This window comes from Pomacea canaliculata, linkage group LG1 (genome assembly GCF_003073045.1).
Source record: "Pomacea canaliculata isolate SZHN2017 linkage group LG1, ASM307304v1, whole genome shotgun sequence".
NCBI classification, from domain to species: domain Eukaryota; kingdom Metazoa; phylum Mollusca; class Gastropoda; order Architaenioglossa; family Ampullariidae; genus Pomacea; species Pomacea canaliculata.
The window spans coordinates 34,536,430-34,559,066 of record NC_037590.1 but is presented as its reverse complement, the minus strand read 5'-3'; the positions used below and the strand labels follow the sequence as shown (position 1 = coordinate 34,559,066).

The 22,637-nt window shown below is 35.1% G+C and overlaps 2 protein-coding genes across 4 annotated transcripts; one reads left to right on the top strand and one right to left on the bottom strand.

Annotated features, from left to right (window-relative positions):
- Nucleotides 1-786: 786 nt before the first annotated feature.
- LOC112572800 (COP9 signalosome complex subunit 8-like) lies at nt 787-6,691 on the bottom strand. Its single transcript, XM_025252690.1, has 7 exons — nt 6,582-6,691; nt 5,430-5,500; nt 4,305-4,353; nt 3,493-3,622; nt 2,223-2,330; nt 1,863-1,925; nt 787-1,613 (listed from the first exon to the last, which is right to left on the bottom strand). Exons 1-7 carry the CDS (start codon nt 6,666-6,668, stop codon nt 1,534-1,536), a joined length of 588 nt encoding a protein of 195 aa, XP_025108475.1. The 5' UTR covers nt 6,669-6,691; the 3' UTR covers nt 787-1,533.
- A 162-nt stretch (nt 6,692-6,853) lies between these two features.
- LOC112563866 (MPN domain-containing protein-like) lies at nt 6,854-21,537 on the top strand. Of its 3 annotated transcripts, none has more exons than XM_025238292.1 (15): nt 6,854-6,942; nt 8,045-8,238; nt 8,572-8,718; nt 9,219-9,302; nt 9,751-9,953; nt 10,194-10,234; nt 10,691-10,874; nt 11,785-11,881; nt 12,049-12,121; nt 12,603-12,679; nt 13,132-13,300; nt 13,928-13,998; nt 14,331-14,420; nt 15,054-15,146; nt 15,356-17,016. In XM_025238292.1, exons 1-15 carry the CDS (start codon nt 6,939-6,941, stop codon nt 15,440-15,442), a joined length of 1,614 nt encoding a protein of 537 aa, XP_025094077.1. In that variant the 5' UTR covers nt 6,854-6,938; the 3' UTR covers nt 15,443-17,016. The 3 variants fall into 3 exon arrangements, with proteins under 3 accessions (XP_025094077.1, XP_025094086.1, XP_025094070.1); XM_025238301.1 differs by lacking the exon at nt 15,356-17,016 and adding an exon at nt 19,739-21,537 and having other exon boundaries at nt 6,874-6,964; XM_025238285.1 differs by having other exon boundaries at nt 6,874-6,964.
- The last annotated feature ends 1,100 nt before the right edge of the window (nt 21,538-22,637 follow it).

Below are 22,637 nucleotides of genomic sequence, written 5' to 3'. Positions count from 1 at the left end.
ATCACGTACTTAGCTAGCGAATAATTAATTAACGGATGAGTTTTGAAAGCTGAAATTTCCAGGTGAGGTTTATATCACCTATATCAATGAAATGAACTTACAGAGCCATGCTCGAAATTTGTCGTCTGCTTCCTCCTTTGCGAGAGCAACAAGACAACGACATTGCTTTCAGGACAATTAAAATTTTGGAAAATTAATGCAAAAATCTTCTTTTTAGTACTTTTTTACTTTTTGTAAATCACATTGAGCCTGCCATTTTAATGGGTGTATGAGCTTTATTATCATTATTATGGGAGGAGAAAGAGTGATAAGGATGAGATGAGAGGTAGTGAAACAAAGCAAAGATGAATCATTATTGGGAAAGATCCTGGAAATATTTAAACAAATCTGCAGGTGTAAGTAGTCACACAGTTGTGATGCAGTCTGAACCTGTTTGAATGAAGCATATTTTTCAAATGGCTGTCTAGTGTTAATATTTAGGCAAATATGATTTTCTTGTTTGGTCTTTTAGAATCAGGTTAAACTTGCAAACCAACTTAAAATATCATACTTTCACCATCTGACACAAAAGAATTAATTTTATATGGCGAAGGTAATTGTTGGGCCAGAAGGAAGCATTTAGTGAAAATGACCACTAGGGTCATCAGCACTATGTGCTGCTTACCTTTCTCACTTGGGTCAAACCATTCTTTCTCGTCACAAGCTAAAAGTTCGACCCTTATGCATCCCACAGTATCTCAAATGTTATCAATCACACACAATCCTACAGACATAATAAATCCTGCACACAAGAGTAGCTCTTTTATTTCAAAATTGCAACAAAAAAGCTTGCACATACGCCTCTCGCTCTCTTTCTTCCCCTCTAGCCCTTTCTCTGTTGCACACTCTCCCTCTTTCTCTCTCACACACACTCCCTCTAACACATACATGTACAAATAGATTAAGCTTCTCTTCCATACTTCACCCGCTTAATGAGACAATGAGTTGGCAAACTAAAGTTAATCTACTTGTATCCTAACATGCTGTTGTTACATTTAGAAATTTTTTAAAGCAGAAAAGCAGCCTTCACAGTCATCTGAAGTGATTTTTTAAAAATCTTTGTTCTTTTCAAAAAGATCATAAAATTAAGTTGGACTAGGTCTAATTGAGATTACAACTACTTCCAAGTGACAATATTTGGCAGTCAAGAAATCTGTATCTTTGATCTAACCTGTTCTTGTGCATATTTACATCTCTGATGTCAGACTGTTTACAAATCTTCCATACTCCTATGATGACCATAATTCAATTCAGCTTCCTATAGAACTGACATGCACAAATGGACCTTTTACTCAAAAAACTTTCCCATCAACAGTTTACTTAGTGTGCATTTCTCACCCTCTTCTGCAGTGGTTTGATGTGTGATAATCACAAGGTTTATCACATTTATCAAATGTTCCTTTTTAAAAAATGACATTTTACTTATTGTGTGCCTTCTTCCTTGAACTAGACATCTTACTGCAGAAAACTTGGATCATGCTGACAGCTTTTTTCTTAATTCTCCAGGAAACTGACGTAATCAGTTAGAATTGATAAATGTTGCTCACTTGGTAGTGAGGCAGTGATGACTGACTCTGTAACAAGCACAAGATACATGTTTTACAATTAAAACTTAACAGATTCGTGTTATATGAAATATAGGGTATTTAAAACACAAAAAAGTACTCTGAAACATCCTGTATATCACTAAATTGGGGTTTAAAAAACTTATTTTGCATCTTAAAATCTTCAACTTTCTACAAAAATGATTAATTCATTGAAAATTAACCCCCAACCTTCAAAAAAAAAAAAAAAAAAAAACCACTCCTTTGCCCAGTGCTCACCTAATTTCTTTGGTGTTAGAAAACGAGATTGTGAATCAAGCATCCAACCATCTTGAAGAGCAGCTAAAATAAATAAAAAGCAAAAAGCTGTCAAATATAATTACTAACCAACCACTGCTTCTGCTATGTGACAAGAGAAAAATGATTCATGCAAATGATTCACCACATTCATGCAAGAACCAATTTACCATGTTCCAGAAGCTTATTCACATTTTGGTTTTTAAAAATTTGGCTTTAAGCTGATGTCATCTGTGATTTATAAAATCCATAATTATAATATATAAACATAAAATTTAAGGGCAACTTTTGAGACAATCTTTCTTTTTTCTTTTCTTGGAAGTTATCAAGTTCAAGTAATACCTTGTTTAGCATCAGAAGTAGACAGACCCACAAACAAAGAAAAGTCTTCAACACTGATGGATGAGTAACCTAATCGGACAAGGTTAAAGGCCTTCTTGTGGACACTATCTGAAATGCCAGATATAATAATGTAGTAATGCTGTAAAACATCCACAAATCAAGTTTACTATTCTTTCACAGCCATCAATAACTTCCCTTTCTATAAAACTAACTTCTGAAAACTGAATTCTAGATTTATCCTATTATAATACTCTTTAAGACACAACTCACATCTACTTTAACTACTAAGACACTGCATCCAGGGAGTGTACTGTGACTGACTCAAGGGGCGGCAGCTGGGACCAATATGTTCATTGTAAAAATTAACCCTAGACAGTTCATTTTGACGATGTTTGATGGTTATAATTCTCTTTTATCTTTTACATTATGTTATGCATGAAAATTTTTTAATAAAACTCTCATTAGTACAAAACAGGCAAAAACAGTGACTAATCCAAAAGTCGATGTTCCAAATACAAAGCCTCAGTATTTCCAATAAAAATAAAACATAAGCAGAATAAACGTGTGACTGCAGGCTGGAGGTGAGAAGGAAGTCAGGGAAAAGATGGGCTGCCAAGCCAGTGGTCAGCATATCTGTACAAAGAGAGATTGTTGTCATGGACTAATAGGGCCCCTCAGACTGAAGAGCGTGCACCTGAAATCTGCTCAAGGGAATGAGGTCAGCTATCGCCACACAAAGACCAATCACCTAAGAATTAAGATGCCTCCTGGATCTGTTACATCAATGTAATTAATTAGCTGAAATGTTTCTCTAGAAAGTTTTACAACATAAAGATCTGTGCAAAAAATGCATGCCCAGATGAAAGAAGTTCTGCTGCATATGAAAATGGCAAATCAAGATGGCCTGACAAGTCATGTGCCAGCAACAAGTATGGCAAAGGCTGATTCCCCTCTACCCCTCCACATGCATGCTAAGGAAATGTTGCTCTGTGGAGTCTGACATAGAAGCTATATGGCACAGTTGGTGAAGTCTTAGCTGTAGACTGCTTAAGCGAGTCTTTTTTTTTTTCCTCCAAAATGGAAGGGGCTATGTCAAGCATCAGGTAAACTGCAGACCCAGGGCATCATCCTGAGTTACAGAGTCAGAGTTATTCATTCTTGGGCTGGCAGCATCTGTGACTACTATTAGAATAAACCTGTGTTGACTCGGTCAGATAGAATAAAGGTACTTACAAATACATTTCTATTTAAAATTTTTAAAAAATCAAACCTCTGAGTGCCATCATGATTGGTTTAACTGCCTCACTCCATTCCTTTTTCAGAGCTTCATACACCCCAGGCAAGTCACGTAGCCACATTCGCTGACCCACAACCCAGATAGTACTTAGCTCAGGGTTGGCCTGTAATTTGTATATGTATCAAGGTAAACAAAAAGCTTCGTATCCAATCACTGGAACCTACCTATAAAGGCTGTAAACATTGCTGAATTTAAGGTAAAGGTTTATGAATGACAAGAAGATGGATAAGGCAGTACAGACAAAACTGGTAAATGTGAATTGCTGACATGCATATTGGCTGGAAAAAAGTAAGTGCTTTCAGAACTATCTTTATTCCTAATACAAGTTTTCTTCAGTTGTCAGAAGCTTTTAAGTTTAATACCCATTTTCCCACTGTCTTCATTTTTATTTAACTTCATGTCAGGCATTATATATATATGTGGCATGTATAATAAAGTGCAATACTTGACGATACAAGCTCTCATACTATTATCATTATCACCACTCCAAAGTGCCAATGTGCTAAAGAAGCCTTTATTAAAAAATAATGCTGCATCAGATTAATAAGTCCATAACTAAATAAAACCAAAATCTCCTGTCAAATGCAAAGAATAATACATTGCTTCAATAGTTGATACAAAAAAGCAAATTAAATCTTCCTGTCAGCAGCTTCACATAAAACTTTCTCTTTCTTGCCTTCTACAGAAAAGTGAACAACATAGGAATATAAAGGATTTATATATAAAGCAGCTTCATTACGTAATGATCAAATGAATACAAAAATTCTATATAAGCTTCAACTCACTGTTTTGATGTTCTGTGGTATTCTCTTCCATAGAAATTTGGCATTACATCTGTTTATAGAAATATCTTAATAGTATTTGTTCACTAACAGTATTTGTTCACTTGGTAAATGGGTCTATATAATTTCAAACAGAACATATATATATATGAATTTTCTCTGGATTACGCAGACTCTGGTATTGAAGTTCTTGCAGTCATGATTGTATTTTGCTGCTTATTCAGTTGGAAAAATTAATGGAAAAGCAGTACCTAAGTCACTAATACAGTAAAACTTCCTCACAATAAAACCTTCCATACTGCAACCTGCACTTTGATACAACCCACAAATTTGATTTCACACTACAAGAGAAAAGGGAGGGTGAGAAGAAAGGAGTCTCCAGATAAACCTGCAACAGCTGGCCCAGCAAACAGGGTGTCACATACTGTGTCCTAGATGAGATCTAGGGCCTGAACCTCACTGTGCAGTGGTGACAAGTGAGTGCCCCCAAACCTTTTTTACCGATGTATTTTGTAATAAAAACATTTTTATTATGATTACTTCCATTGACTTATGGCTGACAGTTTGTGCTCTATTATGACTTTTGCAAAAGTCGGGTGCTGAAAAAATTACATTTTAAAGACTGATTTGGAGATTATTGCCTATATTACGAATTCCAGCAAAGATCATTTTAGTGTTGATCTTGCATGGGATGATATGGTCATGACAGGAGGCTACCATGTCTGGGGCAAGTTAACCTTTTCTTTTTTTATCTCTTTGTCTTTATTAGTCGATTACGTTACATTATTTTGACCAACTGCTTATACTCTAATGTGACTTTTATCAGAAATCATATTTTAAAAATACATAGTGCATTTTAAGAAAGCATCTTGTCTACCATAATAAATGGTATATTTAAATGATGCATGTCATACTGACTAACCATTTGCCAAAATTCAATAGTTTCATTACAATAGTAACTTTAATGCACTCCACACAGAGTATTTACAGTGTAGTACTAGCAGTTATTATGCTAACAAGCAGACAGCAACACTTGCTCATCATAATAGACAGCCAGTACCAGCATGTTAAAAAATCAAGCATACAAAGACTTCAGAGTAATAAAAACTAGAGGGAAGATTCACTCACAGATCATTTTGAAGGAGGTAAAGAGCAAGAAGCTGTCCATACAGCTGCGGTGTTGCTACTCCACCAGGTGCCTAAAATGCCCAGAAAAAAAATACTTCATGTTTAAAAGATAAAAGTAACAGAGCAAATGTAGTCACATGCATAATCAACCATAACCTTAAATAATTTAGACTTGAATATTTCATTTAAGAATTTCAAATGTCAAAATGTTTCCAAATTGTCACATACAGAATTTTTTTTTTTTGTAAGTACATTGAAAACCATCTCACTGTGCATTTTAAAAAGTGTACATATTTCAAAACCTTTGATCTTGTCATGTAATTTCTGTCTCCCTTATTCTGTTCCCTGCATCATCTTCACAAGTCCTGACAATTTCAAGATATACCTGTACCACTTAAGTTTGCATCTTTTCACTGCAGGAAACTCATGTGGCTGAACTATCTGAGTAATTCTCTTTAAATTACACCTTAATTCTTCCTTGTTAGTGAGTCGGTCTGTGTAAGAAATAACATGTTTCTCCTATAGCCTCTTTCCTAACAAGAAATCTTTCAAAGTCTTATGTGCATATAGAAGGACGAATATGACAAGGAAAAGCAATGACCTTCTTTTAAGGATGGCAGAGATTTTGTCACTCCAGTTACCGTTTGTGTGCACTGCCTCTGTCTGCACTATTATAATGAGAAAATAATGAAATGACCCCATATAATAGAAACTGCGGGCTGCCTCTGGCTTATCGTGACGTTTGCGTTTGTGTTGTTAGTCATCAGTTTAGTCTTTTCTGCACTAACACCCAGCAATTGTGCTTTTTCGATGGTTTCAACTATAGATCAGCAAGCTCTTTGTCAGTTTGGCAAACCCATGTTTGCCATCGGCAACTGCCGCCAGTCCCGACGGGCAACATCATTATCCTCAACTAAAGCGATAATGTTGTGATAATACCTTCAAAATGTTAGCTCTTTCTCTCTCTCTCTCACCAAATTTATGCACAAATTGCAGACTATTTTCCGAATTCTCGCTCTCGGCTGCGTCGGCTTTGCAAGCACTGTTAAGAGACTTATAAGACCACGTGTAATACAGTAACTTCTGGGGAAATTAATTTTAATTTTTCGTTCTTTTTGTTCAAAGCAGTGATCCTTGTTAATTACTCTCTACCTCCAATTCTTGAACTTCAAGTTCCTGAGTAAGGCCAAGAAAGTCGATATCGGCGTCACCAGCCATTTTGCTTCCGGCGCTCTGCATTTCGCACTAAATGAATGTTTTTCTCTGAATGGTAAAAATAAATAATAATATTTAAATAATAATATATTAGAAATAAAATATGTAATATAACTCTATTTTAAACATTTAATACTTAATAGTATCCAAGTGATATATTTCAATTTATTTCCTAGTTTGCGGTTTTCTAACAATTTTTCTCTCATTGCCACTGACCAGAAGTTCACAGGTCACAGGAAGCACATGTAAACAAAGAAAACTGTTGTGGAAGTTTATTGACTTTTTCAACTTCAGATGGGTTTGTTTACATATGTCAAACTGTATGTTGAATCTTATGCGTGTGCTTGTCATAGCACATATCCTTAAATAGGCGTCAGAAGTTTGATCACCATCACAGATATTTAATATTTTTCACTGTTTTCCCGTTTGAAAACAACCTTTTTTAGTTTTACTCGAATGGACATCTTAGGTATCCAGGTTTTGTGCTATGTTATGATCATTTTTCGTGTCTCAGGCCTAAATTCCAGTTGTGTATAGGTGCATAAATGAGTATTTTGAAACGAAAGAAGTTATGTACGAAGCAGACTAATCAAAACATATAATCAGCTGTTTGTATTTAACTGCAAGAGTAAATGTGATTCGAATTATTCATAAATATATTTTAATTAAGACATCTCTTTGCATTTTCTCACAGCACCTTATTCTGCAATATTACTAACAATAAATATAACGAAAGGTACTATTTTTGCTTTCGTCACTCCTATATTTAAATTAGATGCAAGAATGTAAGACTACATTGAATCATAAAATTATAAGTGCATCATTTTATTTGAAGGCCATCTTCAATGCCATTATATTTGTTTTCTTTGTGATGGATGGGTGTAACTATATCCCATCACTGCTTGTAGTTGTGAACTGTTGAACAGTTTGAAGCAAATAAGTTTTTTTTTAATTTTTAAACATTAAGAAGGAATTAAAATCAACATTTTGTGGGAGAGTGTGTGGGTCAAGGAATAAGTTTGAATAACTCTGTGTGTGAGTATGTGCGTATATGTATGTATGATGATAATATTCATGTGTATTCATGAATTATTTGTTTTTGCATATTGACTTGCTGTAAACACTTTACCCTGTAAGATTTCTGTATACATTTGTGCTAGTTACAAAAGTCATATATTAGCCTCAGCTGCCATGATTCATATGTTAAATCCTTGTTAGGCTGTTTTTGGTTAATGAACAAAAGCGCTTGCTATTTGCCAACTCTTTTATTCTCCTAACTATGTGATCGTACCTTAAGTGTAACAGTGCCAGTCCATACAGTAGCTCTGTAAATATAGTTATGTGTAATTGGAGTTCTCGCAGAAAATTTCACTATGATCAACTCAATTGATGTCATTCAGCATCAGAAGATTCACAAGCTGTTCAGGAAGATGCCATGAAGGATGAAGAAGAGGAGGAAGTAGATTCAGAAGAGGATGGTGATTCCTTACAGAAGGCTAAGCAAGCTCTTACAGGGCGTGGAGTCACATTGTCAGACTTGATGAATGATGGTCTGATCCATGCAGGACAGAACGTATTGTCTATTGACTACAGGGTCAGTTCTAAATGATTATCCAAAACCCTTCCCATTTGTCTGCAGTATCTAATGAAAAGATCAGTCTCTTCAGTTTGTTTATCCCTTTTAAGTATTGCTTCACTAAATTCCTCCTTAAATACTAATAATTAACACATTTGATCTTCTTATCTTGGGGTATATTTGTTGCCACTGTATTAGGCCAAAAACATGAACAAGCTATTATTTCTTGGTCAGTAACATTATTTTTAAATCTTACATATGCTTTGTACATTAAACAGTGTAGTGCTAGTTGGGGATGAGACAGAATGACTCAGTTCTATTTTGATATTTCAGTTTGGTTGCATTTTGCAGGGTCAGCGTTTTGAAGCAGACTTGCTTCCTTCTGGTAAGATTCGTTGGCAAGGATCAGAGGAAGAGTTCAGCACCCCTAGTGCTTGGGCAACCCACTGCAAACGGCTTGTGAATCCTATCAAACGTTCTGGCTGTGGCTGGGCTTCAGTAGGCTTTGCTTATTGAATTTTAACATTTTATGTAATAAAATATAAAATACAAACCAAAGTATTCATCAAATAAAATAGATTATACATCTGCTATGAATAAGCATCGACAACAAATTAAATGAACTGTGTATGTTAGGATTATAATCTTTCTGATAATTAAATGATCCTGGAAAAGGAGTTATTAGATCATCAGTATTGACTGCATCATCACTTAATTTTTCACATGTAGGAAATAATATACAATATCATAGAAAATAACTATGTAATCTTTATAAGATAGAATGATACTTTACTCGAGCTGAATACAATACTGAAGAAATTTTTTTATTGTGCATTTTGGGATAATGATGTCTTCTTATGAGACACATTGCCTATAACCTTTAAAATATAAATTTGACGATAGCTTATGAAAGCTTTGGAAATAAGTGCTTGCTTTCTGAATATTTGCTGTACTTTTTTTTCTATCCTTTTTTAAGTTATTTGATTTGTTTCCATAAGGTGAAATATAAAGGCCGCAAACTGGATACGTGGAAGACTGTGTGGTCCCGAAAACATCGGACAAATAGTCCATATCGCAGCAATGTAAGTGTTTGTTGATTCACGCTTGTTTAGACAGAGATAACATTTCATTAATGTGCATGTTTCCAGCTAATTGAAATGTGATTATCGTCTGTCATATTTGTTTTTTAATCTTCATTTGTTTGATGAGACTGATGTCAGACTTTTTAGCATGTAGTTGTAGATTTCTTATGGCACATACATTTATTTATGTCTAACACAGAAATTGTTTACAAATGGCTGTACTAACATTTATGAATTCAGTATTTGAAAACAATGCAATTATCATACTTCCAGTTTACAGAAAATTCAAAAAACCTTGACTGTAGGAAGTCTAAATATGATTCTTTAGTATGTACTTTTTTCAAAACAGATCATGAAATTGAAAATATTTTAAAAAAAGAAAAATAATAGAAGAATTGAGTGTCTGAATGAACAGTAACAAACGTTACATTGTTTTCTATACATGCAGTCTCCTTATCAGGCAGCAGCAGATGTTCAAAATGGCTCGAGTCCAGGTCTTTCTTGTGGCCAAGAAAATGGTAAACAAATTGGAGAACCACAAGATATTGTGGTTCCCAAATCTCCAGTTTCAGAAACAACATTTGCTTTGGCTGGTCCACCACCTCCAGTTACAAATAGTGTTTCATCTGCAATCAGTGCCTCAAAACCTCAGTGAGTGAATTAAGATTATTTTGCTCCTATAAAATTTTAGTAATCAAGTAAAAAAGATAAAACTTTTAAGCTGCTCATTTCAAAATCTAGTCATTTGTATGTTTCCACAAATGGGAGCTGTAAACAGCATCTAAATTTGTATTTAATGTTTGTCTGTTGCAGACATTTTTCTTTCAGCCATTTTAACTCATTAAAATACTTTCTTTCCTGTGATTATAGACCCTTTCTTTTATTTTTCAGACCATACACAAGCGTTTATAATCAGGAAGTACAGGAAGAAGGTAAATTACATGCTTTTTTAAGTTTGGGATATTGTTTTTATACATATTTAAAATTCTGTTTTTGCCATGCAGACATAATTTCAGTATAAAACTTTTTGCTGTTGTATTGTTGCTATGTTTAGGGTAGTACTTTTAGAAAATGTTTTTGTATTTTGTTCAAAGTATCTCAAATGTTTTTAGGCCATCCTGAGACTTCAAATTTTAATTTATTATTCACCTGGCTCACTTAATGCTGTGCCACGATTGTTACTAAATGTTCTAATGAGTAGTTTTACTCTGTTTTACTGTTTAATTTTTTTTTTATGTTGTTGTATGAAGAAAAAAGTCTCTTTGCTTATCAAGGGTTGAAAAAAAATAAAGGGACTTTGTTGGTTTTTTAAATATTTAACACTGCCCACTGTAGCAGGATAATATATTTCTTTCCTATATGCATAATGTTTCTTTGGATCACTGCAGCTCTCAATCTCTCCATGTCTGGTCCTCATGCGGTCGGTAAAACTAATGGTTCAGCAGATGACAGTAAGATCATGGACAGTAAAAGTGTCAGTCCCTGTTCCAGTGCCTCTTCACAGCAAAACTTTACATCCAAGTGTCAGGCGTCAGTCTCTTATTCTACCCTGGGTTCACGTAGTATTGACCAGTAAGTATTGGGCAACTTCTTTGTTATTGAAGTTGTTTTATGAGGTTCGGGAGTTAAAAGGAACATTTTACAAAGAGTTCATTGGACATGTTCTGCTAGACATAAATAGAACAGACATAATCTAAGACTAATAACAAAATAAAGATGAAAGCAAATTTTTAAAAAAATTGTGTGCATGTATACTCTGTATAATCATGTGCTCATTCATAATTTAAAGCAGGGGTGGGGAATGTCCGGCCCACAGAATCATTTGATCCAGCCCACTAAGACAACCACAGATTTCAGTAAATCTATAAACTTTTTCCTTAGCAACATCAACATCAATAAGAGAATAATAATCAAAATATAAATTTTGAGGGATGAGCAAGGAATGTCAGTCTCCTCTGGGAACTTTCTCATTTTAAACATATATTTACAGACTCAAACAGTTTTCATGCTATACTTTTCATAGGAGCAAAGCATTTTTTGTGCAACTCATTAGGAAGCGGATTGTCGTGACCCACTGGGATTGTACACTTTGCAAAAATGTCAACGCTGAACTAGACATGACCAAATAGAGCAAGATAATTTTCAAGTTTATAATTTTGTATGGCCCACGAATGGTGTAATAAATATCAAAATGGCACAGAGAATAAAAAGGTTCCCCACCCCTGGCTTCAAGAAAGATCAGTATGATAATTTCTCCAAATAAAACTGCAAGCAGTGTTGCATGAGAGCTGTCTACCATTTGATGTCTTATGTATGATTCCGTAATTGAAAACTTGAATATCATTGGTGTTTTCCCTTGAATTTCTTTTTCTCTTTTTTTTTTTTTTTTTTTTTTTTTTTTTTTTTTGGTATGGCTTAGCATAAAAATAAAACTTCTGTGAAGTATCAAGATTTTTCAGAATAATCTTTTCTTTTACTTCAGTAATCCAAACACTTTTGTGAAGTGTGAACATTTTGCCACACTTGGTAGAACACAGCCATTCACTGTCTCCATTTCTACAAATGCAATGCTCTTAATGGTAAGTATCACAAATCCACAAGTGAACTTTGTACAACTAACTTCTCAGTTTATCATATTTAATCAAAATGAGGGGAAATAGAACTTTCTGTTTGCAGTTCCTCAAAGAAGGCAACTATTTTTTTTTTAATTTGTTCTGTGGTTGTGCTTTTTCTGTTAACATTGTAGGATTTCCATAGTCATCTGACAACTTCAGAAGTCGTTGGTTACTTGGGTGGCCACTGGTCCCAACAGACGCATCGTAAGTAACTAATAAGCCTAAGATTTTTAAGTTTTTGTAGTGTTTGATACCTATAAGTAAAGTAAACAACGGATCAGAAATGAAGTGTAAATAGTAGAGACCTAATGTTCAAAGGTTATAGATCACATATTAGAGAAGATAAAATTTAATTGGTTAGGGTCAATTCTAGCAATGTTATGCTCAGTGCTGGATCTCTTGTGCTTATAAATCATTATGACATGCCAGATTGCTTCTTTTCTTTCAAGAAACATCTGACTACATGCAGAAAAGTATTATAAACAAAGCACCCCTCCATTTCTTCGCCTCTCCCCTAAAAAATATCTAAAGTTATACACTTAAAACAGACAAATTCTTGACAGTCATATTCTGAGTTGTATGTTTAATATTCCTTCTTAGTCTAACTATCTACCTGCAAGTTAGGTTGAAAATATTTTTCAAAAAAGCATCTGTCAACCAAAGTGAAAGATTGCCTTCTGTGCAGATGTGAGGATCACTCAGGCTTTTCCTTGTAAATGTCGTCTCGGTGACATTGACAAGGCACCAATTGTTGAAGAGGAGGTAAGCATTGTACATGGTATGGAGATGCACAAAATTATAAAAGTAGGGGGCTTAGTAGCATTTTATTTTATTTTTTACTTCCTTAGTGGTGCAGAATCAGATTACAGGGGGTGAAACTTGATAAAATGCTTATTGGGGTATATTTATTGACTGTTTTAATTTTCACAAACACTGTAGTTACATGCTTCTCTGTGCCAATACAAGAGATATCATTAGAAGAGAATGCAGGTTACCAACTTTTTAAGACACTTTTGTATTTATTTGTGTGCATATTTATATATCACTGTCTGTATTTCTGGGGAGTTGAGTTATGTTTTTTAATTTCATTGGAATCTTGTCTGAAATCTGCTAAAAATGGACCATTTGCTTATCATGTGATATTTAAGCATGACTGCCCCATCCTAAGCATGAATTTACTCAAACGGTTTCATTTTTATTTTCTTTTTGTTCAGATTCGACAGGGTATGGTGAAACAGGGATGCAGTTTGGTTGGATGGTACCATAGTCACCCACACTCTCAGGCAGATCCAACTTTAAAGGACATAGACTGCCAAACATCTTACCAACTTCGCATGAAGGGACCTGGTGGTGTCTATCTTCCTTGTCTCGGGCTTATTTTCTGTAAGAGTTTTTGTTGTGGCTATTGGAGAATAATGCAGCATATATAATTTTTTAAAAAGATATGGCCCAGATAAAACAAGTCCAGAACAACATTATAGACATAGCTGTGCTTTTTCACAGTTAGTCAAAATTATGCTAACACTGAAATAAAGAAGAATAATCCATTAATGTCAACATAATTTTTTGCTAACCCTATATATATATATACACACACTTATACGTACCCTTAAAACATTTTCCAACAACTCAGAGTCTACCTTTTGCTCTCTTATTTGCAGAGAATGGATACCAGTATTGTATTTTAAGTTCTTACTGTTTCATAGAAAACTAAATAGTTTCTAATGAACATTAAACTTGAAAATATGTTTTTTATCCACTCTATCTAATGTTGCATTTGCTGTAGAGGTTTTATTTCTTTTGTTGTTCGTGTTTGGCTGTTGCTTTTTTCAATCATTTTTATGGGTATATTGTGCATGATGTTACTTGAGTTTTGGAAATCTAAATGCTGGATTTTATGTAAATCCTTTGAAATGTTGAGGTTTTATTTTCATGCTTACAACAAGTTAAGAAGAGTGTACAGTCATCTGTTATTAATATTCACTATAAACATAAGATTTTCTTTTTCAGCACCATACAACAAACGAGCAACTAAATCAGAGTCCAGCTTCGAGGCATTTTGGATTTTGCCACCTCCAGAGGTATATTCTGTCTTCATCAGCTTATTATGACCTATGAAATCTCTTGCTGCAGTTGCTTTCTAAATGGATGATCAAAGACTTATATGGCCACGGTTAACAATATAAGGCTGTTTAGATGAAACTGTCCTCTGTGTGTGTTTTTGTTTTTTTTTTGTTTTTTTTTGATGGCCTTCTCTTCATAAATGAAATCTGTGTTGGCTTGTTGAGGAATTACTTTTTTATGAGTATATTTTGTCCTTTTGAATGGTGGTCAATTTTCATTGATTTTTAATGCGGTTTGAAACTATAAAGTTGTATGCTACATAGATACATATATCTGTTTTCTTGTATAGCACCTGCCAACTGGCTATGGGATGCCTATGCACATGAAGTGCAGTCTTCACCAAAGCAGCTCACTTTCTGAAGAACTTTTGAGCGAAATGGTAAGAAACATTTTGTACATATGTGTACATATGATACGGGTTCTGGACAACCATGGTACACAACTAGGTGCACAAAAATTATGCATTTGTATGATCAAGTGTTTAATATAAACATTCTCTATATTCTATCTATATAAATGCTCCATTATTGATCATAGAATGTGTCATAAAAGCACTTTTGCAGAAATATTTATATTTTAGATGGTTTACAGTATTTCCGTAGCCTATTTCATCACTGAGAAGTGGGGGGATAGAGACTGCATTTACTTTTTTATGAGGGTGGAATTCATCTTATTTCCCTCTTTTTTTCCCTCAATTCTTTGAAAGGTCAAGTATCCATTTAACAGCAAGGTTAATTGGGGTACACTGCATGGGGATAGAACCAGCTTGAGCACACACTTTGGCCTTGGATGCAAGCACTTTTAATGACTTGGATGCATACTTGCCCATTTTTACAGATGTTTGAAAAAAAGATCATGTCTATACACAAAGTTTGTTCTTTTAAGACAGTTGCACCATTTCACATAACATCACTGTAGCTTTATTGTTCATGCATGATGCTTGCACATTACTTTCGCATAACCTTTACAAAGTATTGACCTTACATGCTTATAATTATAGTCATCATTGCAGAATCAGCTTGCTGACTACTACAGGGCAGCACCTGACAGGGTGAGATGGAGGGAGCTGTGGACTGATAGTTTGACATTTATGGAAAAAATTAAGGTAAGAATAGAAAGAAGTCCTTTTTGAGAATCTGTGATGGCATTTCAAGAAGTCTGTTGACGTTTCATTACAGTCTTGGACAGTGTCCTCATTTAGTTATTCCAAAGCAATAAATGTTAGAACCTTTGCTTAAGCACATAAAAAATGCTGAACTAAGAAAATAGTTTTGATTTCTCTTATAAGATACTTTTATTTTCTTTCTCCGACAGCGATCTCTTAAGTCAAAACTTCCAAAAGATCAAATGGAAAATGGATCGTTCTTTGCCTACATGCATCAGCTGCTGACACGGAAATAAAAACATTTGTTTGAATGGAAAGAGATGGGGGAGCATAGAATTTGCATGAGAGAGAGGAAGAGAGAATGAGAAAGAGACAATGTTGATATTGCAAGACACAAGGTGAATATTTTCAATCAAGCAATATGCATTACGCAATATATAACATACAGACTTAATTTGTGTGTACATCTGTGCTTGAATTATTTGTGCATGTTTATATCAGTGTATCAGGCATGCATGGACACTGTTAATATGTTCAGTAGCTTACAGAAGTAAGCACAAGGGTAACCATGTACCTGAAGGTTAGCATTATGCATAATGCATTGTGATTGTAATTATTTGTAGACCTGTTGGACTTAAATACGCACAATGTGGATGGAGAAGTCCTTTACTATTGAAAATGTTTTACTTGTAACCTTTTAAATTGTTTTTAATATCATACCATATAGAAATGTGAAACTACTGACAGTGTTTTCTGATTTGTGAAACTTTCATTGTCTAGGCTTTTGTATAATATGCCTTTACCAGATGATAGGAAATGCAGACTTTTTATTTTTAAATCACTTGTTCATCTTGCTCTTAGAGGCAGCTTTGATGATGAATCTAGCGTTCATCTACAGAGTATATCAGGTATGGGTGTAGCATCCAGTCTAGTAGTGCATTAGCCTGCTGTACCCTGCACCTGGTCTGATCTGGATAGATGACAGTAGGCATCTGGTGTCTAGGGTCATCTGTACAGAGCTTTAAATGTCTTCATCTTTGTTGGGCCAACATGTTTTCACCCCTGCCTGTCCTCAGTTCCACATTTTGCCATTCCATCAGCCTATTCATTGTATCACAGGGTGATGGTATCGACTGTAGAACAATTTTCAGACAATTGGTGTTTCTCAGTGCTGGTGTCAGCTTAGGCAGCATGTTAGTGTTGGCAGCCTGCAGCACAGATGGGGCATCATTTAGATGACCTGCAAGTTTTAGTTTGCTTTGCTGCTGATAGTTTGCTGTGCAAATCAGGGCTTTGACTTTGGGTCTCTAGTTGCTGCAGTGAGAGTCTATTGGTATGGCTACCACCTGCCTTTGTAATGGATGTATCCCTCAGCATCTCCATTTGAGATTGAATTGCATCCATGGTTGACCCATCTCTATTTAAGCCAATCTCTGTGTTTCCTGGTGGGTACTTTTCTTCAAGCATAAGGATTGTGTTGCTATTCTTGTCCTTGGCTGTGAAATGGGGAGCTGTGGTACAGATGCCAAAGCAGTTCTCCATCTCTTCCCAAGATGATCATTAAAAAGGAATTTGATTCTCTTCTTCTGTAGGTAGTTGTTTATGATGCTGCCTCTGCAGCACCTGTATCTCTCTCTCACAAAGCTAAGTCTTTTAATCCACTGGTACTTATTGCCACTGATGCACACAAATATGATGCCGCTGTGTTGGAGTTTCATTAAAAGCCCATTTTTCCACACTTTGTCGAATGACTTTAGCATGTCAGTGAAGACTGCTAAGTTAACCTTTTGATTGTGACAAGCTATTCAGTCACATCAGAAAGGTTTGTGGTTTAGTCTTCTGCTGTTCTGAACTTCTGTGCACCTGCTTACTCTAGTACAGGGGTGGGCAATTAATTTTCCCAAGGGGCCGCATGAGACATTGGGATGGTTTTCGAGGGCCGGACTAACATAGTTAACTCAGTTTTACCCAATACTGTATATATTGTATATATACTGGCGGGTGGGCGGGCGGGCCGGTCAGAGACAGGAGTTTGCCCATGTCTGCTCTAGTATGATGATGATGCTCTCTGCTTCCAGGCTTCACTACATGGTATAGTTGATAATGCTCTCTATATGCATACACATTTTGTCCAACTGATGGTACAGAAACTCAGGACTTTCACTTGATAGGTAATGGGGATTATCCTAGTCTCTTCCCAGCACTAGGTATCCTGGCCTACTTTCCAGCTTAGATTAAATATTGTTGAGAACATTATTGGCAGGGTGTTGAAATATCGTATATTTGATGTGAAGATTTCTTTTTTTCGGTTGCTTGATGGCATTCTTCAGTTCCTGCATAGTGATGTCTTTTATCATGGAATCATCTTCCATTATTCTTGCTGTTCATTCCTATTTTTCTCTTTTGAATCTCTTTTTGCAGGCTCTAAGGGATGGTGACATCCATGGGCCTAGGCAAATGCATTAGCAGTCTTTTTGCCAGTTAATTTCTTCTTCAAGCGTGATCTTTTGTCCCTTGGATTCTTTGTTCAGTGCTCTAGTTGGTCTCCACAATTTTGGGGTGTCTATGTTGGGGGTTTTTTCAGTCTTTTTCTTCAGCTTCTTTTTAATTCCAGTTTAGTTCTCATAAACTTCGCTTTTTTTCCTGCAGTTTAATAATTTTTTTTTTTTTGTAGGGTTGATCTGAGTCTCCTTCCTTGCTTTATAGAATTAGATTATGTGCTGTTTGCTGTTTATTTGTCCATGATGCCATGTAGTTATTTCTCACACTTTGTGGAATGATTTCTTTGGCTGCCTTGATGATTCTGTTGTTATAATCTTTGACAGCATTATTAATGTCACTTATTTGACTGTGAGTGGTCCTGTGAGCTCATTGGTGCACGTACTGAACAGTCCCCATTGTGCCTTTTATAATTCTATACTTCTTGAAATAGTAGCAAGTACTAGGTGGTGATTCTTTATCCTAGCTGTTCTTTGCCTTTCTGCTGATTTTCCTGTGGATGTCATCAGTGCAGTATACCATGTATGGTGGTGATATGTGCCAGCAGTGTGAGTAGGTTGGTGTCTGTGGGAAGATTTCTTGTCCCACCAGGCTTCTTCTCACGACTACAGTGTCGTGTTCCCAACTGGGCGTTTATTCTCCATCACTGCTTTCTCTTATAATAGATATTACCTGTATAGTGTTAAGTGCTAGCATGTTATCATTGAAGCAATAATAGTTTATCCCAGTTATGATGCTGTCTTGAGTTCAGTGTACTCTATGTTGTTCACGTGTCTACTGCTTTCACTGACATTCAGGTTGTTTTTGACTAAAGTCATCACTTTTCCTCCTGCCTTGTCGATCACTCCAGAAATCCTGATATCCTCTGATGTTGAATGGCTTTCCCTCTTGCAGATGTGTTTCTTGAATGCAGCAGATGCTGACGTTGTTTTGCTGCAGGAACCAGTTTAATGTTCCTTTTGGAAAGAGTGCATGATGGTAATATTGGGATTATCCTTGATTTTGGTGGAATGTTGGATAGCTGCATTCCTTTCCCATCCCCTGGCTCCACAGGGTGAATTGAAAGGACCTCTAGTCTCCAAGGGTCGATTACCTTGAGGAAGGAGCCTGGCACTGCACCTCCTTAGTGGACAAGCACCACTTCTAGAAATGTCTGAGTGGCTGTTGTTGTGTAGTGTGGCTAATTTGAGTGTGACTGTGGCCCAACACCTTATTCAACACTTCAGATTTGTTTTGGTTATCTGCCCATTGCTCGTGGTCCTTGTCCTTCATCCCAGGTCCAGAGCTTATAATGTATATCTGTCACTTAATTTAATTCCCCTCATCTACCCATCAACTGACATGCACCCTACCTGTTTGTTGGTGCCAATGCGTAATGGTATGTCATACTGCCTTAAATCCTCTAGTTGAAAAGATTTGCACTAAAAATGTAGGTTTTAGCAGTTCAGGAAAACTTTTTTCCATGCATTTCTTATAAATACTTTGACTGCAGACCAGTTATTAATTGAATGCGATAAAAAGTGGAGTTTACTTACACATTTTCAATGTTAAGCAGTGTTGTGCTACACTTGTGATTGGGGCTACTTGTAGCTGCCTCCCCAAAATTTTACAAACATTTCTAATTCCTGTATAGCAGCTCACTTTATCAGACACATTGACATTTTTAAAGTGCATGGCTTATAAATTACTATCAGTTGTTTCACATTTTTCATAAGCGGGTGTGAGTATTTAAGACCTATTATTACAAATAGGACCTTTAATTTTGTATATTGACATTGAAATAAATCTACTAAGGCATTTATCATGTGTCATTTCTGTTCTCTGTTTCTGTTACAGTAGCACATATGTTGTACATAAATACATTTTTATTTTCATGGCAGATCGTTTACATGGAGAAATAATCATACATATGCACTTACTTACTCCACAATATGCATCCATTCTTCTCTGTATAATCAGTGTGTGAATGCATTGCCCACACTTAAAAAATAATATTTTTACCTTCACATGACTAGAATATTACATTGTAGCATACATTTTGAATATGATTAGAATTGATCTTTTTATGTCTGATTTCTCTGTTGCTTTCACAGTTTTATGAAGACGGATCAGCTTTTAAAGAAAAAAGATAAAGCTGTCCAGACACAGTTTAATTTTTTAGAGATAACTGGAAATTTGACTTTCTACTGGGTACATTTATGTCATAGCTTGTCTGTGCTGACAAGTTCATAAAAACATTCATAATTTCGAATAACAGAAAGCTGAACTTAAGACTGCTGTTTATAAATAAATAGAATAATGAGAACAATGAGAATCAACAAAAAAGGTAAAATGATGTGAACTTATGTGGGAAAAGGTTCTGAAACCACCAATTTTTTGGAGCCATAAATTTAATGGATGAAAGTTATCTGATAATTATCCTGTGTGCATTAGCCGTTTTAGGGCAAAAGAATTATTTAAAAACCCAGTCAGCACTTCGGTGTGAGGACAATTTTCTTTAGCAAACCATTGTTGCATTTTTGAGCCCCCTTTAAGTAGACAGTATGACTAGTCATAACCTCACTCAGGCTTGAAATCAAGTGGTACTGATCAAATAACATGGACACAACACAGTGTCAAGGAAATCGAAAATCCATCCCATATGATGCCGTCCCTTCACTTTCTGTGGAAATTTTAGGTAATTATTGCTGTATATTATGGAATCATATGCAGATGTAAAGATGTTTTTGTTTACATACATGCTCATAGTCATACACACATTTGTGTACACTTGGATCGGCCCGTGCAATTGTATGCATGAAATATATATGCATATCATTTGCTTTTAAATGTTAAAATTTGTTTGCCATTTTGCATATACAATGTTCACATTCAGGTTTTGTTGTTAAAACAGGATGTATTTGTAAAAAGGAAAAATAGTATAAAGGCAGCAGAAACATCAGTTCCCTTTAACGTGGGAAACTGAGTACTCTCTGTTCCTATGTTATTTATCATCTTTGCTTAGAATTCCTTTGGTAGTAGTTTAAATATTTATTTTTGCACAGGTTATATGTGATATTTAGTGCTGGCTAAACTATGTGCTTGTGTGATGTCATTAATATGCTCTGATCATGACTGTTATTCTTATGAAAATAAGACTTCTACTTTCCCAGGTGATATGACCATAGTAATTTGTTTTAGCAGCCATCTTTTAGCATTTAAATGGCATCATCAGAGATGACAGACTATGATTTTTTTGTAAACTGAGTGTTATCAGTTCTATGACTTCTTAATATGTTTGAGCTGGCCTTTCTTCCACTCTGGAAGTTGCAACAAACTAGTTAAAAAGGCCAGAAGCTTATATCCATCCACAAAAAAGGACCATCATATCCCTTGTGTTATCTAGTCGATCAGTGCAGATTCAGTTTAAAGTTTAGGGGACACACATTTTGCTCTCATTACTTTCTAAGTGGTTTGCCATGGCATGCTGTCATCAATTAGAATAATAGTCATATCTTATACTGCAGTGCTATAATCTGTCAAGTTCCATGAAGTAATAATTTTTTTTTACATTATTCTAAAAGGGATGCCTTGTAAGCACTTCTAAAAAAGAAAATTTAATTGTTTTTTGCATGGTTAACATCTAAATGCAAGAAGGGCAAGCAGAATAAGCATTATTTTGTCTTACTAGCTGGCTCCATGTGGTTTCAAGTAGGCTTCTTTCGTACATGTATAGATGTAAAAATGGTGCTAGAAAAAACAGTTTCATTTTTTTTCTGTCATCTACATCTTGCTCTGCATGATCACAGAACTTGCATGCACTCTTAACATGTTTCATCAGTTCCTCAAGAGCTGTGCAGACCAATTGTGAATTTATTCATGACATGTTAAAAATTAAAAAAAAACAAGTTTTGCTTTGTATCACTGTTCCAGATTCTGGTATGGGAGTGATTTGCTATCTTCTAAAACAACATTATTCATTTCTTAAATAGTTCTTATCCCAAGGAGCTTTAAATGCAAAAATAACCAACCTTGTAGACTTTGGCTGAAGAAAAGCAATAGTAAACAGTGGCCATACTTAAATTAGATCAACTTGCTAATATCTATTATAAGAGAAATTTCCTCAGAAAGTTTTGTTCTCCCCAATACTTTATATCAAACTTTTGAATTGTTCTCTACTACAATGACTTCTGTATGTCCACCAAAATTGCATAAACAAGCATGGTAACATGGCAAAGTAATTTTTCAAATATGTCTGCATATAAATGTATAGCAGGTAGTGAAACATCATCCCAAGCTACTTATAGCTTATGAGTCCACAGATACACAAACCTCCACATACACTTGCTCCCTCTCTCATTTATAGCAGACATGATCAATTCTTTTCTGATAATTTTTTTAATAAATATGAACAAGACAAGAAATACAATATTAATACTTCAACTCTCTTATAACAGATAAATTTTCAAATTATATCAGCACTCAAAATAAACACCTTAAAGCTTATTCTAAAAACTTAATATTTCATTGTAGGAGTAAACTGCTTTATATTCAGATTTGATATGTCCTCACCTATAAATAAAATGCAAAATTCACTTCACCTCAGTGTATAAAACAATTACAATCATTTATACTAAAAATTTGTTAGTACCCTGATATAAAGCAGAAAATCAGCTGATAACTTTCGGAGAAATCAACCTGAATTTGTAATAAGTTGGCATTACTCTAACAGATTTTTAATTTTAAACACAACTAAAAGAAAATGTAATCCTTGCTTTCCCCTAATAGCTCCTAAAGAAAAACGATGCAGCTTCAGCCATGTTTAAATGTAGTTATGAAAATGTATGAGACTGAGAAACTGGAATGTTTGGTGACTGTTGGTATTGTTATTGTTTAATGCTGAACACATGAAATAATCCTCACAGAGGATTAATGCTTGACAGAATCAATTTCCAAATTAAGTTATAACGCATTAAAAAGAAAACTACACAGACTTGCTGTCATTAGATGTTT

Bases quoted from the DNA above. Each gene is read 5' to 3' on its own strand.
- LOC112563866 (XM_025238285.1), top strand. The intron at 13,999-14,330 runs GTATATTCTGTC...TTTCTTGTATAG, and splicing joins GGATTTTGCCACCTCCAGAG to CACCTGCCAACTGGCTATGG. The intron at 14,421-15,053 runs GTAAGAAACATT...TCATCATTGCAG, and splicing joins AAGAACTTTTGAGCGAAATG to AATCAGCTTGCTGACTACTA.
- LOC112572800 (XM_025252690.1), bottom strand. From the start codon at position 6,668: ATGCAGAGCGCCGGAAGCAAAATGGCTGGTGACGCCGATATCGACTTT. The intron at 3,623-4,304 runs GTGAGTTGAAGC...TACAAATTACAG, and splicing joins TACCACAGAACATCAAAACA to GCCAACCCTGAGCTAAGTAC. The intron at 1,614-1,862 runs GTGAGCACTGGG...TGCTTGTTACAG, and splicing joins TCTAACACCAAAGAAATTAG to AGTCAGTCATCACTGCCTCA.